The sequence below is a fragment of the Vitis vinifera genome, chromosome 9, assembly GCF_030704535.1.
Source record: "Vitis vinifera cultivar Pinot Noir 40024 chromosome 9, ASM3070453v1".
Taxonomy (NCBI): Eukaryota; Viridiplantae; Streptophyta; class Magnoliopsida; order Vitales; family Vitaceae; genus Vitis; species Vitis vinifera.
In genome coordinates, this window is record NC_081813.1 from 22,820,070 (window position 1) to 22,837,797 (window position 17,728).

Genomic DNA, 17,728 nt, shown 5'->3' on the forward strand with positions numbered 1-17,728 from the left:
GATGGAAAACTAGCATGCTGCTAGCCCCACCCACCCAAATATGATCAAACTACAACACAAAGCAAGCCATTCCTCTTCCATCTGGTACTGCAAACCACTACTCCCCCTTCCCCCTCCACCCCCAAACGAAAAAATCCAATGGAAGTAGGATTGAATGGTACAACAAGTAGTCCTTCAAAGTGGAGAAAATAAGTTCATAAACCTTGAATTCTTCCACTCCTTCCAAATTACACCATATAATATAGAAAACAGAGGTTGTTTCTAAACTACAACACCAATCAATCAGAATTTCATGCCACCATCCACTAGAAATCAATAGTCATAGATGACAACAATTCCAATGAATTCTAATAATTTGTTGAATAAGAAATCTTCTTCCTTATTATTTCTCACATCTTTGTCTGCTCTTAAAAATATTAAACAAGTTTCTGCTCAAACATCATCATCCAAGAAATAAAACAGAGGAGCACACCCACCCTGCCCAAAATCCTACCACTCACCCAGCCAAATTTGGGATACCATCTCCTTGATTTCGTCCTCCGAAAATAGTTTCCCCATCTATGAAACAAAAATATCAAATATTTGGAACAATGAAAACCCTTCCATTTGTCTTCATCCATACTAATCTATTCAAGTATGAGGAAAACAACATTAGTTGAGAAAGACATTTACCCGTAACTATGATGCTCTATAGTAGATTTTGACAATGGTGACCTCCCATGGAAGTTAGACATGGACATTCCAACGGATTAGGGCATTTAGTGGTGGACTTTGCAAGAGGAATGGATTTTAGCAACTGATGTGGAGTCAAATGATTTAAGGCATTGCAGATTTCACTAATAATGAAAGCATTAGGGCAACTTAATAATGGATGAAGCAAAGGTTTCTCACCATGCTGGTTACTTATGAAGCAAGGGTCTTTACAAAAAATGCTATAATCTGAGGAGAACACTAATGTTTATAGAGAAACCCGGGAACAAGGTTAGCTTCGATAGACAAAGTTGGGGTTCAGGATAATGGCTTTGCGGTAAGTCTTCGACAACTCATGATTCGGTCATCGTTCATTAGTTTATCTTAGTGAGAGTTCTAGGGTTTCGAGGTTTGTTGAGGTCTGAAATGGTGGAGGGAATGTTTGGCGGGTACTCATAGAAAGAGAAAAACTTTTAATTAATATATATTTGGAACACACACACACACACACACATATATATATATATATATATATATATATATATATATATATTATTTAATGTCACCTGATATAAGTGTCAATGTAAAATATCACAACTATGACACTACTATAAAGCATCATGACATAACCAATTATTCTTATAAAGGTCACATTAGGCAATGATACTTTAAATAAGTGCCATGAAATAAATAAATAAATAACTACTGTAAAAAATGACCCTTTTGAAAAATGCCATTGTATATCCCAATATAACGATACTTTATGAAAGTGCCAAGGATTAAAGAGTCATAATTTTCTATTTTTGTAGTAGTGTAAATTAAAGGAAAGCCAACTTTCTTCCATCAATTCACAAAAAATAAATAAATAAAATCATCTCATCCATTTTAAAAGATACACATAATTTGATCTTTAGATATTTTAGGTAACATGCAATTGTCTATTTGTTTTTTCATTTGCTAGTAGATATTTGAAATCTTTTTCATATCATGTTATTGTTATGTTGGGCGATCAATTTTCTAAAAAGTTTAAATTTATAGGATTTAGGCTTGTAATGTATATCATGCTCTCCAACATCCTTCTTTGTCTCGTGAGGTCCATGGACTTACATGTGGTTTCAATAAATTGACAAAATAAATATACAAAAAAGTTTGAATACGAGACCTACCAAATAAGGCTTCTATAATCTTGTCTTTTAATGAGGATTAATGGCTCCATTAGTGAATTGATTAATAAAATTGTTAGTTGGGTAATGAACATGGTAAATTAGCTTAAAACTAGCTTAAAGGTGATTGAAAATAGTTGAAATTCTTTGCATGCAACACCAATAGTTATACAAGCAAGAAGCTTAGTCAGCTGCATCCTTAATTTTGTGCATTTGAAAATTCAACTAACTTTTTCTATTTATTTGTCTATTATAGAAGTCATTTGTAATCTTAAGATTCATTTGAAAAGGGGTTGGAATAAGTGTTATAACCTAGTGACTAGTGAAACACTTAGAGTGCTTCATAATTAGACACCTAGTAGTATCTTAATAAAATCAACTAGTTACTAGCTTCAACCTCTACTTTTCATATGAAAACTTAAATACATGAGAATGGAGAACAATAACAAATTTTCTCTAAAAACTAGAGTTAGAACTGAATGGAAACCAAAGGAAACAAAGTTGAAAGTTGAGGACATGTACTTAAATTACTTTATAAGTAAAGAAGTTTCGATTTTAAAACCCCTATTTTCTAATAAATTTGGGAATTGAAAATCTAATATTTAATTGATATTTTTAATGACACCTAAGTTGTCAAATAATTTAACATGTTGGATTATGCATGTGTGATGATATTTTGACTATCTATGATGATTGAATGAATAGCATGATGATTGATATGTTGAGACTTGTTACTCATGGTGGAGATATATTATGTTACATTATGATACTCTGTTTTGTTGGAACTAATCTAATAAGTAGTACAAGCAATATGGAAAGTGTTGAAGGCACTAAAATTTTTAATTCTAAGGCACCATGATAGGTGACCTGAAAACAAATAATAGGGAGGAATGATTGATCCCTAGGTGAAAGTCCCAAAAGGAAAATGGTGACGTATTCTAAGGCAAAAAATGCAAAACATCTCCACGAAGATCCATGAGTAGATATAATTGGTAGCATAAACATATATCCTTAGGTAAGAGTTCCTCAAATACATGTGTTATGGCTATAAAAGAAGTGTTATTGGTACGCTACAAGGAAGCCCTTTGAAAGGCATACGTGAGTTAAAAATGAGTTATTGGTGATATACATTATCTATTGATGGAAATTCATGTTTTTATACAAATTTTGGTATGTTGCTATTGAAGAATATTAAAACACTATTTTAAAAGCCTTTTTTGCTATACTTTTCTCTGAGTTTTAGCTCACCTTTTATTTTTCAAAAAATAATTTTTACGACCAAGAAATGAAGAACACTTGAAAATTTTATGAAGCTTGAAAACTTGGTATTGGTTATATTAAATATGTTTTATTATATATTTGAGGGGTTTTTTTTTTTTTTGCTAAGCTAGGTGGTAGTAAATAAAATGAACAAAGGGTTGTACTTATGACTATGTAAAAACAACCATGGTTTTAAAAACTGGACCGGACCGGTCGGTCATGGTTCTGATCTGGTCAATTAGCCTGGAAAGAGGTTGAACTGGAATCAGACCGGTTGAACCAGTGGTCCGACCGGTTCCCATCGAACGAGGTGGTTCAATCCCCTCCCCCTTTAGTAACCTCTCTAAGAGTTGGCCATTGTTGTCGGCATGGAGCTGCCACTGGTCGAACGTCACCCCCCTTTGACACGAAGTTGCCACTAAAACGCCCCTACCCCACCATCTTGCAGTGTTGTGAAGCCCTCCTCTAGCAGCACCCGCTGTAAACCCCGCCCTCGCCCCTTGCATGGCACTCACTATAAACCCAAACCCCCTCTCCCCTTTCCCCCCGTCGGTCGACACCAACTGTAAATTCCTCCTCCTCCTGCAGCTTGCAACACCCACCCCCAACCCCCCGTCCCCCTATGCTCAATGTGTTAAGATTTATTTCAAAAAATAATTTATATATATATAAATTACATAATTTTTTTTCATTTTGAATATGTCTTCATACTTAAATAGTTAAATACAATTTCTTTTACCATTTTCAATATATTTTATTATTTTCATATTTAAATATTATATATATTTTGTTTAATAAATTTAAAATATTAATACATTTATATAAAAATGAATAAATAATAGCATAAATATTATTAATTTTTAATTATATATTTTAAATATTTTAAAATTATTTTAAATTTTAATAAAATATAAATTATATATTTATGACGTCATCGGTTCGACCACTAATCCGACCAGTGAACTGTGAACCGGTAACTTTTCCGGTTCATTGTCCGATCCGATTCTGAAAATATTGAAAACAACTACTACTTTATAGAGCCTAGTGAAGGACGTTCATCTTTTTGGAGATGTATAAGTTCGGTTTCGAACATAAGAATCCAAGTTTTTAATTGTCAATAAGCTTTTAAAGTTCTAAATTATTTAAAAAAAAAAAATTGAGCTTCAGAAATTCCAGGTGTGGAAAATTGGAGAAAATATGAAAAAGGGGAAAATTTCAAGGGTTGTTGGAGGTGCTAGGTGCACCAAATTAAGGTGCACAATAATTTTTTTAAAACACCAATATGCCACATAGAAGGCTTGGTAGGACATGAGCAGAAATAATTTAAAGAAAGAGTTAAGCAAGATGTTTGAAGGGCAAGGTGTATAACCTAATTAAATGGTAAGTGTTGTACTGAATCTATTCAAAAGGTAAATTGCATGAGACTTGTTTTAAAACAAAAGGTGCACAACTTGTGCCACTTAAGTGGTGCACCTCTCAATGTAATTGGCACACCTCTCAATTTAATTATACCCTGACTCCAACACCTTAGCATAGTTGTATCCTCAAATTTTCATAATAAATATTTAAGTTTACTATTTAAACAACGAAATACCCCATAATATTTGAATAGAAGCTCAAGTAAATCAAAATATGATTTTTCTAATTTTATTTATAAATTTACAATTTTTTTTTTTAATTTTCTTCAAAAAAAAAAGTTTGTCTAAGTAATATCATCAAATATAAAAATCTTGAAAAATTATTTTGAATATAACCAACTTAAAAGAAAAAAAAAAACACAAAATTCACCACTTTTTATCTTAAATTTGAAAGTTTTAAAATTGATATATTTCTTATACTTAGTGAAATTTCTACACGACTAATATAGTATAAGGGTATATATGAAAACTCTTATTTGAACCATGTTATCCATATTCTTTTAAAAAAAAATTAAAATTTAATACTATATATCTTTATAAAAATTAAATAATATTCAATAATAAAACAATAATATTGAAAAAAAGTATCTTCTTGTTGTTACCTAATTAATAGAACTAGAATTTCTAAATATAAAAAATGAATTATTAACACACTAGATTATGCATGTCGTATCATTATCCATTAATTCACATTTCAAATAATAGAGTTATAGGTTAATGAAGAGTATATCGTCTCGTTAATTGTTTTTATTGCTAAGCATAGGCTTATAACATAGGAAAAAATTCATATATATATAAGATATAATATAAAGATAGGCTAAGAAAATTCTCTCTCTATAGAGAGGAATACACAAAAACTAAAGTTTTTATTTTATTGATAGAACAAATAATTCATTTCATTGGAGAGAGTCCTCTAAGAGACACTTCCCTGAGCAGGAATCAACACCCTTTGACCTCTCCTACAGCTGATAAAAAAATGTAACCAAAAAAACTATGAGAAGAATGGAGAGAGAGAGAGAGAATAAAAAAAAGAGTTATATATATATATATATATAGAGAGAGAGAGAGAGAGAGAGAGAGAGAGAGAGAGTTAATTACCAGGTTTCATCATGGTACTGATATTGGAGCATAGAGTTAAGGCACAACCGAACTTGCAAAAGTTGTGAGTATTTGGCTTGTTAGATGAAGGGTTGGTGCATTCTTTCAAACAATCAGGAGAGCAAATTAAAGGATTTTTTTTTTTTTTTTTAATGACAATTGTGAAAACACTCTGAATAACATTTGGTAAAAGATGCTGCAGATTGTCCTGCAAGAATCCCCAATACCAAACTTACCATTACAACTGCCTTTACTCCTCCCAATATATAAGATTTTTTTTTTTTAATATCTTATATATTTTAATAAAATAATAAATAATATAATTTAAAAAATAACAATGTGATAATGTGCAAGTTCAAGTTTGGAGGACTTGTTGTACCTTCAATTTATGCCAACCATGGACTAATATTTTTCTAACCTAAGTTCAACCCTAATTGTTTAAACCTTATCCATTCTGATCCAAACCCTGGGTTGAAGCCTTATACATCCATATGTAAGAAAATGTTCATTTTGTATTCTAGGCATATTTCATTTACTCTCTCTTAGCCATGAAAGTAAATTTCTATGGCAAATTATCAACTGCAATTTTAGTTGAAAATGAAGAAAATACGTCCACAAATATATATACTGAAAATGTGAAAAGTTTACTATATTCATAATGCCAATTCTAAAAAATCCTCTAATTTCAAAAATAGAAATCTTACAATTCACTAAACACAACTTAAATCTAATAGAAAAAATATTCTATCTTCATATACCTTAAGTGCTTTAAAATCGAAGTATTACACGAAGATTTCCGGTTCTAAAATAAACGTAGCAATGATTTTGAGTTACGAAAGAAGATCTCCAAAGATAGTAATCAAGAAAGTTTCTTGAGTTTGGAGAAAATAATGTCTAATTGAAGAATGTTTTGAGAATTCAAGATAGAATCTATAATTAATGTCTTATTAATTTAACTAGTACTTGTAACTTGAGTAATAGTGCTACCTAATTGTGGAATCATTTAATTAAATAGGTCACCATGACATGAATTAATGAGAAAATTTTCCCTATATATATTTTTATTGTGAGATATGGGTTCGCTAATTCTGATTCCTTTTTCTTATTGACACGACAAAATTTTAATATAAAAATAAAGTAGAACAAACCAAACCCGCTTTAATATTTTTACAAATTTTCAAAATTTTCTTCGTATCTTATCCTTAATTTTTTGTTTAGATTGAAGATCAAGTCTCATTCCTCCTCTTTCCTTCTCTTTTGTATTAAGATTAAAACCAGGCCACATATTCTCTAACATAAAACTCTATAAATAGCCTTCCCCTCATTCATTTAACAAGCATATTTGAGATAGAGCATACAATTATCATCAAAATGAACTACTACATTGTTGGCATACTTCTTTTCATCACTCTCTTTAGTCCCTTCACTAAGAGCGAGCCTCCCAAACTTGATAGACCATCCAACGAAACCGAGTTTATTCATGGCAATAGTAAGCCTAATTGCAAAGCTGCCGAACCCGCCAAGGGAAAGCAATGGGCAGTCCTAATCGCTGGCTCGACCGATTATGAAAACTATAGGCATCAAGTGCGAGTTTCTTCCTTTTTTTTTGTTACATTTCTTACGTATGGTTTTTCAATTGTATCCATAGTCTTATTAATTGATGCTTTTATTTTTTAGGCTGATATCTGCCATGCATATCAAATACTGAAGAAAGGAGGACTAAAGGATGAAAATATCATTGTTTTCATGTATGATGACATTGCTTTCAATGTAGAAAACCCTAGGCCTGGTGTTATAATCAACCAACCGGGGGGAGACGATGTTTATGAAGGAGTTCCAAAGGTCTTTTTCTACTGATTAGGTTCATTGCTTTAACAATTAGCTGATAATTATGAGGCAATCTTATGTATGGGATTTGTTTTGTTCCAGGATTACACTCAATCTGCCGCCACTGTGGCCAACGTTTTTGCTGTTTTACTTGGAAACAAGACCGCTGTCCAAGGAGGTAGTGGCAAGGTTCTAGACAGCGGTCCTGATGACCATGTTTTCATATATTACGCTGACCATGGTGCCACAGGGATTATCGGTGAGTAGAGGTTGAGTAAAACTACGTTGAAAATTATTATATTACGGTTTATCGGGCCATGTTTTTTAAAACCGTTCTAAAAAATAATTTTTAAAAACAGTTTTTGGTTGTATCTTGGTTAGAAACACAAATATGAAAAACAATGATTCCTATCTCATTTTTCATATTTTTAATTATTTCTCCGACTACTTTATAAAAACAACTAAAAACATCTCAATTCTTTTTTAGAAAAACTTATCAAAAAATTGTTTTCCATTCTAAAAGCTAGAATATTGTTTCAAGAACATCTGCTAAATAAACCCTCGTAACATTGCAAGTTATTATGTGAGCAACAAAAGTTTATTTAAACATATATAATATTACAATTTTCTTGTAATCTAACAAGAACTTCTATCCTTTCCTACATTTAATCAACAATTATGCCCTTTGATGCCATGGAACTAAAAGGTTGAGCATTCATATGTGCAATCGTATTGCAAATTTTTTAGGCATGACTGATGGTTTAATCTATGCAAAGGATCTCATCGATGTGTTGAAGAAGAAGCATGAGGCTAAAGCCTACAAAACCATGGTACTTAATCATACACAACTTGCTATTAATTAATTTTTATTGCTACTTGTTCACAATTTATAGACCGATTGGGAGCGATTTTGAGAGAGGTTAAATGTGCTTTTGAATGCTTGGAAAGGTTTCTCTTATAAAACTTAAATGTTTGGTAAATTCTTTAAATTCACTTTTAAAAATTTAAAGAATCACTAGAAGTGATTCCTCGAGGATCAGCACTTGATAGGTAATTTAAAAAAAAAAAACAGTTTTGGTTAAATTCATTTTTAGCATTTTTTTTTAGTTTATATTCAATTACTAAGTGATTCTTTTTTAAAAGTGTCAATCATGAAAGAGTTTTACTTAAAATCACTTCCAATCAGGCTCTTAATCTATATATGTAATGATATTTCATCTTTTTAATAGTGTTTTTACATGAACTTTCAGGTAATCTACATTGAAGCATGCGAGGCAGGGAGTATGTTTCAAGGCCTCCTTCCGAATAACTGGGATATATATGCAACCACAGCAGCTAATGCTGAAGAGAATAGCTATGGAACATATTGTCCCGATGATTATCCTTCTGCTCCCTCAGAATATGATACCTGTTTGGGGGATACATACAGTGTTGCCTGGTTGGAGGACAGGTACTGCTATACATTCACTCCTTTTATATTCATATATTTGATTTTTCGGGTAATTAGACATACTAATGGTCTATCCCTTTGCGTTTTATTTGCAGTGAAATGCATGATCTTCGCTTTGAAACCCTAGAGAAGCAATATAAGACGGTAAACTTTTCGAATCTTGAATTTTATATCAAACTAGAAATTGTGGTAGCACTACTACTCCATATTCAATATGAACTCCAAACTTATTCGGTAACCTTACATTTGATTATTGGAAAATTTGAGAGAAAACACAGCGAAAAGAAAATAGGAAAAACATAAAAAGTAATTTAAAAACCATCTTTACATACTTAGTCAAAATAATTTCATTTATTTTTCTACTTTTATAGATTAAATAATTTTAAAAATATATAAATTTCTAACTAATTTTGATTATATTAAATTTTTGTTTATTTTTTTTATAACAAATCACGAAAAAATGATTTTCCTTAATAATTTTTCCCTTTCTTTGATACTATTATAGAACTAAATATAGCATAAATTGTTTCCCGAAGGAGCAAATCCCATTGGGAAAACTTATAATTACACCAATTAATTACATGGGTTATCGATACTTTTTATGAAATTATGGCGATTAGTCTCAAGGGTTTAGCGGGTTTTGATTGTAATTAATTAGTACCCTTTAATATAAATTGTATGAAAATAATGCATGCCCTGGTAGGAATAACATGTTATGATCACTGCATTCGCAGATTAGAAGAAGGGTATTTACTCAGGATCTGGATTTTAACTCCCATGTCACTCAATATGGGGATATGAAGCTGAGCAAGGAGTTTCTCTTCACCTACATGGGCACAAATCCCGATAACGATAACTATACTTCCATGGCCAACTCCAAGCCATCTGGTTTCAGCTCTGCCAGTCAGTATGATGCTGAACTCCTCCATTTTTGGTACAAGGTCTGTTACCAAATAATGAATTTCTTCAATTGATCATTTCATATGAGAATGCCCCCATTTTTGCCCTTTCTAGTGAAGAATTCAATGCTTTGGTTTTACAGTTCCATAGAGCTCCTGAAGGGTCCACTAGGAAACTGGAAGCTCAGAAGGAGTTGCATAGGAAAATTTCCCATAGGATGCATGTAGACCACAGCATGAAGGAGATTGGGAAGCTCATACTTGGATCGGAAAATTCTACGATGATGTTGTTGAAGACGGTTAGACCTTTGGATCAGCCTGTTGTAGATGATTGGGACTGCTACAAAATGCTGGTAAGTTCTTTCTTATGTTTAATATAGGACTGATAAGTTTGTCGAAATGCTTTGCTGAACTCGTAAGTTCTATCAATATAGGTAAAGACTTATGAGGAACACTGTGGATCTCTATCAAGGTATGGGTTGAAATACACCCGAGCGCTCGCGAACATGTGCAATGCTGGGATTAAGATGGAGCAGATGGCTGTGGCTTCAGCTCAAGCTTGTGCCAAAATCAAACCCTAGTTCATGGAGCTCTTCTTATGATGAAGTTGAGGAGTTGATAAGAAAAATCCATGCATACTGCTTTTCTTTGATCTTACCATTATCATCTTCCATAAATGAAGCTTTTCTTTGTTAATAAATGTTATGGTCTGATTAGTGTATATATATATATATATATATATATATATATATATATATATATAGAGAGAGAGAGAGAGAGAGAGAGAGAGAGAGAGATACATTGCTATATAGAGTATGCATGAATGTGTTCATGAATATATGAAGTTTTAAAGCAATACATAAGCCTAATTTGTATCGACTTATAAGAAGTTAAGATATTTTTTAATGAATTTTATTAAAATATCTTATGATTTTTAAAAATGGTTTAATGTGAAATTTAGAAAAAATATTATTTTTTGTATAAAATTTATTTTAGTTAGCCTTATATAAAATTATCAAATTCTTGTTAAAATTTTTACAATACCATTATTAACTCTTTAAAAATTGTAACTTTGACTTTGACTTCAATTTTGAGCTAAAATTAAAAATAGAAAACTATACCCGATCAGCTTGTAGTATGATAACTTCATGAAAATGGAAACCAAAGAACAGGTGGCGAAAGTGGATCAATTCCCCACAAAATCGCCTTCGGGGATCTAAACTTAAGAGTAAAGGTTGAATCCATCGGTATGGAATTAGCAAATCTAACTAGCCTTATATAAAACTAGTTTGTGTTTGTTAAAGTTTTTACAATACAAATATTAACTCTTTAAAAATTATAATTTTGACTTTAACTTCAATTTTAAGATAAAATTAAAAATAGAAAACTATCCCAAACAAGTTCATAGTATGATAACTTTATATGAAAGTTGGAAAGCCAAAAAAAAAAAAGGAGAAAGTGAACCAATTCCTCACAAAATTGCCTTAATGGATCAAGGGATTGGTAAAGTGAATTGACCCCAAGAGGAAAGGCACGTGACACATGTTTGGAATTAGCAAATCTAGCTACATATGAAAGATGGAGAAATAAGAGGTATAACAAAGAATCACAAAGAGGATGGATATAAAAGCTCACTAGAAGAACAAAAAGATCACTTTTTATTGATGACAAACCAAAGACTCAAATTTATCTCAAGAAGTAAATTAATTAAGTAGAATAGATATGGAACAACCCTCCAACCAGAGGTATTTCCAATGTAACTTACTAGTAACACCATATTCCTAGCTATGGGAAAGAACTTGAAAAACTTGATGGCTTTTTAGCTCAAATTTGACAAGACTGACTAATTAGGTGATTGACAGCTTTGTAAATAAATATTTTGGAATGGGAGGTACGAGGAAAGAGGTCCAAAAATGTGATAAAGTGAAATCACTCCTAGATAGGCATGACTCATGCAACCAGCTTGACACCTTTCACTAAACTGATAATTACTGCATCTTGAGAAGTACAAATTGAGACAACTTTTTTTTTTTTTTTTTGGGTTAGAATTTGGATGGCATATAATTGAATAGTGACTTTGTCTATATTAATTCTAGACTTCCTTTTCCCAAATTTGGTTTTTCAAACACCTTTGGGTGCCTTAAATTAATCAAGGTACCATTAGAATATGTTTGAGTTTTAAGATTGAAGTTAATTGAGAACAAATTAAGATTAGAAAGAGGATGAAGGTAATGTCTAATTGAAGAGTGTTTTGAGAATTGAAGGAGGAATCTGAAATTAATGCCTCATACTTGATTTAGGTAGTGTTATCTAATTGTGGAATCTTTTAATTAAATAGGCTACCATGACATGAAATACTAACAAAAGTGCATTATGGTTTTATCATGAGAGGTTGATCGTCTATTAATTTTGATCAATTCCTTTTTCTTGTTGACACAGCAAAATTTTTGTATAATATAGATTAGAATGAACGAAACCCATTATGATATTTTCACATTTTAAAAATATATTATGAAAGTGGATTTAGTAAAGCTTTTATTGAAGATTGATACCTAGTCACAAGCATTCAATAGTTTTAATTTCAAATTTTTATACACCTTAAACATGGGACAATCACTATAGTATCTTATCTTTTTCAAATTCAAATTGAATTTTAAATCCAAAAACCCCTTTAGAAATGGTTTTCTCCGCATTCAGCTCAGAAGCACATTTGAGATCAATGTTGCATATCATTTTTCGATCATCTTTACGATCAAAATGGCTTAATATATAGTTGATATGCTTCTTCTCCTTGTACTCTTGAGTCTATCCATTGAGAGACACCATTGCATATTAAACAAGCATCATACAAAATAATCGAGTTTATCCATGGTAATAGTGAGTTTAATGGCAATACCAAACCCTTCAAGAAAAAGTAGTGGACATGCAATTCTCGTCGTGACAAAGCTAGCAAATGAATTGCAAGAAGGCAAGATCTAAATATTTATTTCAAGGAGGGAAAAATTGAACAAACTACATGTGTAACCAAGGAATGCATTCCTCATCTTTGGGAAATGGATCAAATTCCTTAGTCATGGAAGAAAAAATGGAAGGAAGTGTTGCACCTCATCATATTCTTAGCATGGATGACCAAGAGGTTAAAAGCTAGAGAAAAGAACACTCCTCTACGAACAAAAGTTATAGTGATATATAAAAATTAAAAAGAGCAAAAAAAAAAAAAAAAAAAAAAAAACATTTCAAACCTACTTTTCCTTTTCTCCTCAAAATTAATTAACTTTTCTTGGCTTAATATCGAGTACCACATCTTAATTAGTTAAAAATGAATATCCAAAAAAAAGAAAAAAATTGTACTATTTTTATAATGTTCACTTACAAAAGCTCAGCTTTTATAATATTCATGACTTAATAAAAACTTAGTCCAATCTCAAGATTCATTAAGCATGGATAAATCCAGTTCAAAAAGTCTTCCATTGCCATACACTTCAAGTGCCCTAGAATCAATGTACTATCAAAAATCAAAAGTATATGTCAAGTTTTAATTTATAAGGTTTTATGGGTTAAGAAATTAAGACAAAACTTAGTGTCTAATTTGAGAACGTTTTGGGAGTTTGAGTAAAGAAATAAAATGGTGAAATTAATGCCTTTTTAATTAGTTGCCTACTAATAAGTTGAGTAAGAGATAGGACTACTAAATTGAGGAATTATTATCTAGATAGCCATGCATGATATATATATATATATATGGTCGCATAAATAACAAAGATTGCACTAAATTTTTATCCCATTACTAAAAAAACAATTTATTGTGAAATCTATCAATTTTGGTTCCTTTTTTTTTGTTGACATGATAAAAAATAGTGCAAAAATAGTGTAAGTTAGGAGAAGAAGAAACTAGAGGGAATCGAATCCACATTGTGCATATAAGACGTAGTTTATTGAAGAGTGATACCTAGAGACATTCAAATCGCAATTTCAAATTTTTCTAGAGCCTTAATATGGTAAAATTATCGAAGTGTGTCATCCTTTAATTTTTAGGGTTTTTACTGAGGATTACCAAATTTAAATCTTTCTTTTTTCTCTTTTCAATCAATAATAAATTCAAATAATTCATTAAGTTTGTCTAAATACTTCATGCATGAGATCCATAATTAAGGTTGGGTTGAGTTTATACTCAACTTTAACTAATAAACATTCAATAACCCGAACACAACCCAACCTCTAATCCAAGATGATCAACCCAAACTATCAACTCATCCTGATTTTCCTAAGCTTGTATTAATGTTTCAGTTGGGCTTGAGTGAGGGGTTAGACACATTATTCAGCTTATATGAATCAAATTCTAGTTGGATTGAGTTGAAAATACCTATAATGGCCTTTTTAATTTTAGATTTTATACATTTATATCAAAATTTAAATAAAAAATGACACATTGATTTAGGAAAATAAGAAAAATAAAAGAATAGTTATCTTTCTAAAAACTAAAATAATATTAATATTAAAATTGAAAATTTTTTAAATTTTTTTGAAATGACATAAACAAAATATTATTATATATAATGTATAAATTATAATTATTATAAAATATTAAAATTGGTTCTTGTTAAGCTTGAGTTGTCCAAAGTCTTGATCTAAGCTTAATCTGAATTAAGTTCATAAAGAGTGTTCTCAACCCAATTACTAAAAATAATTGTTCATACTTTTCCCAAAGATCATATTAGGTGTAAATTGGATCAATTCAACTCGCCCGAACTGCAATCCAAATTATGGATCTTTATCCAAATATGACTTGAAATATGCTTAGTGCCTAGCTTGCAAACATGCATATGTATGGAGTGGGTTAAGATGGAGTATATGGCAATGGCTTTAGCTAAAGCTTTTGCCAAAATCAACCCCTAGTTCTCAGAGATGTTATCACGATGAAGTTCAGTTGAAAATAGAAATTCATATGCATATTGTTTTAATATGCTTGGTAAGCATTGATCCCATATATTAGTTATGGAATAATAATGTTTTTGAGCTTACCATTACCATATGCTATAAATGAAGTTCATTTTTTATTTTTTATTTTTTCTTTCTTTTTATTTATTTTTTATTTTTGGTAAATGAATCAAATTGAATTGAAGACAATAACAAAATACAATAAAATAAAATAAAAATTAGAAAAAGGTTAATGAAGAAGCAAAATTAGATAAAAAAGATACAACCACTAATAGCAGAGCAGAAATAGAAGAATTATTTCAAGGGGGACAAAAAATGAAGTCTTTATGGTGATTGTGAGTGGGAACTTAGATTTTGTCTGGATATGCGCTCTTGGATTGTTGTTGCATATTCAACTCTTGTTGTAGTACTATTGTTGTTTTCTTGATCAACCTAATCGGTCAATGAAACTTTTCTAATGGTATGCCTCTAGGACTTTTTGGTACTTTCAACTTTATGATTGTATTCGAGACTGAGTACATCATCCTTATGCACCCATTCCACACTAAATTAGGTAAGGATGTAAGTTGGCACCATTATCTAAAACCTATTATAGATCTGTTTGAAAATTTTATTCGAGGTAGCTTATGTTTGAGCTTTGGCTCATCCAACATATGATCAGATTTTGATTGATTTTTTAAGCTCAAGCTAAGCCTAGATTTTTTATTAGTTATTTTGTTTTGAAAGAAAAATAAAAACAAAAATAAAAATAATTGTTCAATAAATTATTTGTCCACAATTAGGTAGAGTCAATAGCCTAGTTCAAAACCTAAGTTAGATTGGAAGTTTATGAATAAATTCCTAGTAAGGTCCCAACTCCACTTCCGTCCAACTAAATATAGTTCAGTCCAACCTAAATTCAAATAAATGCACCATAGCCCCAACTTGAACTCAAGTCAAGGTGGTCAAAGTGCTTGAATGAAAATTTTAACCATGGGTTTTGCTAGGGGTGCAACATGGGTGGGTTGGGTTTGGTGAAATTAATGAGTAATTCAACTCATCCTCATACTTTGTACTTTTATACTAAAATTTAAGTAGTAAATAATAAATAAATAAAAAAAGCTATTTATCTTTCAAAAAATAAAATAATATATAATATAATTTAATTTGATTTTTTTTCTTTTAAAATTATTTAGAATGGTGTGACTATATATATATATAATACATTCCTACTTTTATGCCTTTCATTTTAAAAAATATTATAATTATTCTTTTATTTGATAAAAATATTTTTAACATAAAATTCAATTGTTGTAATAATTGCTCTTAGTTAATATAGAAATTAGCCACAATTCTAAAAAGAATATAATAAAAATAACAAAACCTCAAAAACAAAAATAAGAAATACTAGGCATCTAGTTAAAGGAAGGTTCATGCCATAGCCAATATGAGGAATAATTAGAGCATGATTAAAAACCATTACTAGACAAATTGATTAATTCTTAAATGTATTATTATTATTTATTTATTTATTAAAGAAAACCCATCAAATCTTAATTTATTTTTCAAAGTAAAAACACTTGACCAAATAAAGCATTCCAAGTCAATTACAATTCAATTATTCTATCTTATTGTAAAATAACATATCATTTGTTTTTTAAAATATAGGTTTGACTTTTTCAAACTTCGTCTCCTTGTATTAATGTCATAACTATTTTTAATCATGTGATGTACACATGAAAAATAAAAATAAGTAAATAAAAATTAGTCAAATGTTTAGTAACTATTTTTTATAACAATTTTAAAAAATAGCTTTTTTATAATAGTTTTTAAAAATTGTTCATTGATTTTTGTTGAACAAAAGTCTTTTTAAAAAGTCAAAATGTTTTTAATACTTTTAAATAAGTTTTAAAAATAATTTTTATGTCTAGTGTTTTATTTTTAATCATTCTATGTATAATTATTTCTTAAAAATGTCCTTAGAAAACAAATGAAAATAATAATAAATAATTAAAATATATTATCTGAAAACATCATATTTTATGTTCTTAGTAACAAAAAATAAAATATAGTTTTTGATTATCAAATGTGTTTTTTATTTTAGAAAATAGAAAACTGTTATTAAAAACAGTTCTAAATAGACCTTAAATCTCTAAATAAATTCAATAGATAGAGAAATAGAAGCTTTTTGCACAAATAGTGTAAAATTTTTAAATATTTTTTAAAAAAAATTAAAATTCTACCAAAAATTCATTTTTTAAATAGATAAATTCAAAGTAACTCTGTTTTATTTTATTTTTTAAAAAGGCAAAAATAAAATAGGTGTCCAAAAATAAAATAACTTGCCTTTTTAATAATATTTTTCTAATATTTCATGTTTTTTTTTTTCTTTTTTTACTTTTATAAAAAAGATCCCTAAGAAAATGGCTTCTAAATCAAAATTCTGACAACCAAGTTTATTTCATAGTACAAATTCATCAATATAGTGCCTGGCCACGGACACCAAGCCATTATCCCTCCATTAACGCCAATCTGTTTCCAACTTTTGAACACAAAAATGGCCTCAACAGCACATGTCAGCCCCTCAATTTTTTATTTTATTTTATAAAATAAACTACTTATTTGTTTTTTTTTTAAATTCTTAAATTGAATTTTTCAAAACTAAAAAATAATTTAAATGGAATGTTATTGACAAGGATTTAATATCTTTGAACTTTTGTTTTTATGTAAAATTTTTGGTTTTCTATAAAGTTTATGATAAATTGAGAATTTGATATTGTATTAATTTTTTTTAAAATTTAATCTAATTCTAACTCTGGATATTAAAAATGATTTTAAAAAATATTTAAAAAATCTAATTTTCTAAATAATCATGTCACATGCCATCCGATTTGGATCAAATAATTCAATAGGTGATAAACCATGTGCTGTAGCCAAGGAGCTTATCGTGCACCGGCATGGCATAATGCGCTCCCCCGGTATGCATCCCGCGCACTTTAGCATTTT

General features: G+C 29.9%; 1 protein-coding gene across 1 annotated transcript; it reads left to right on the forward strand.

Annotated features, from left to right (window-relative positions):
- Positions 1–6,965: 6,965 nt before the first annotated feature.
- LOC100251259 (vacuolar-processing enzyme) lies at positions 6,966–10,526 on the forward strand. The gene is made up of 9 exons (XM_002266591.4): positions 6,966–7,213; positions 7,307–7,471; positions 7,559–7,715; positions 8,204–8,286; positions 8,707–8,906; positions 9,002–9,050; positions 9,641–9,847; positions 9,949–10,158; positions 10,240–10,526. The coding sequence occupies exons 1-9, from the start codon at positions 7,001–7,003 to the stop codon at positions 10,384–10,386; spliced, it is 1,431 nt and encodes a 476-aa protein (XP_002266627.1). The 5' UTR covers positions 6,966–7,000; the 3' UTR covers positions 10,387–10,526.
- Positions 10,527–17,728: the final 7,202 nt, after the last annotated feature.

What these genes read in the sequence shown, in the direction of transcription:
- LOC100251259 (XM_002266591.4), top strand. Translation starts at nt 7,001, where the DNA reads ATGAACTACTACATTGTTGGCATACTTCTTTTCATCACTCTCTTTAGT. An exon ending in CTAAAGCCTACAAAACCATG is followed by an intron (nt 8,287 to 8,706) that starts GTACTTAATCAT and finishes ATGAACTTTCAG; the next exon opens with GTAATCTACATTGAAGCATG. An exon ending in GTTGCCTGGTTGGAGGACAG is followed by an intron (nt 8,907 to 9,001) that starts GTACTGCTATAC and finishes TTTTATTTGCAG; the next exon opens with TGAAATGCATGATCTTCGCT.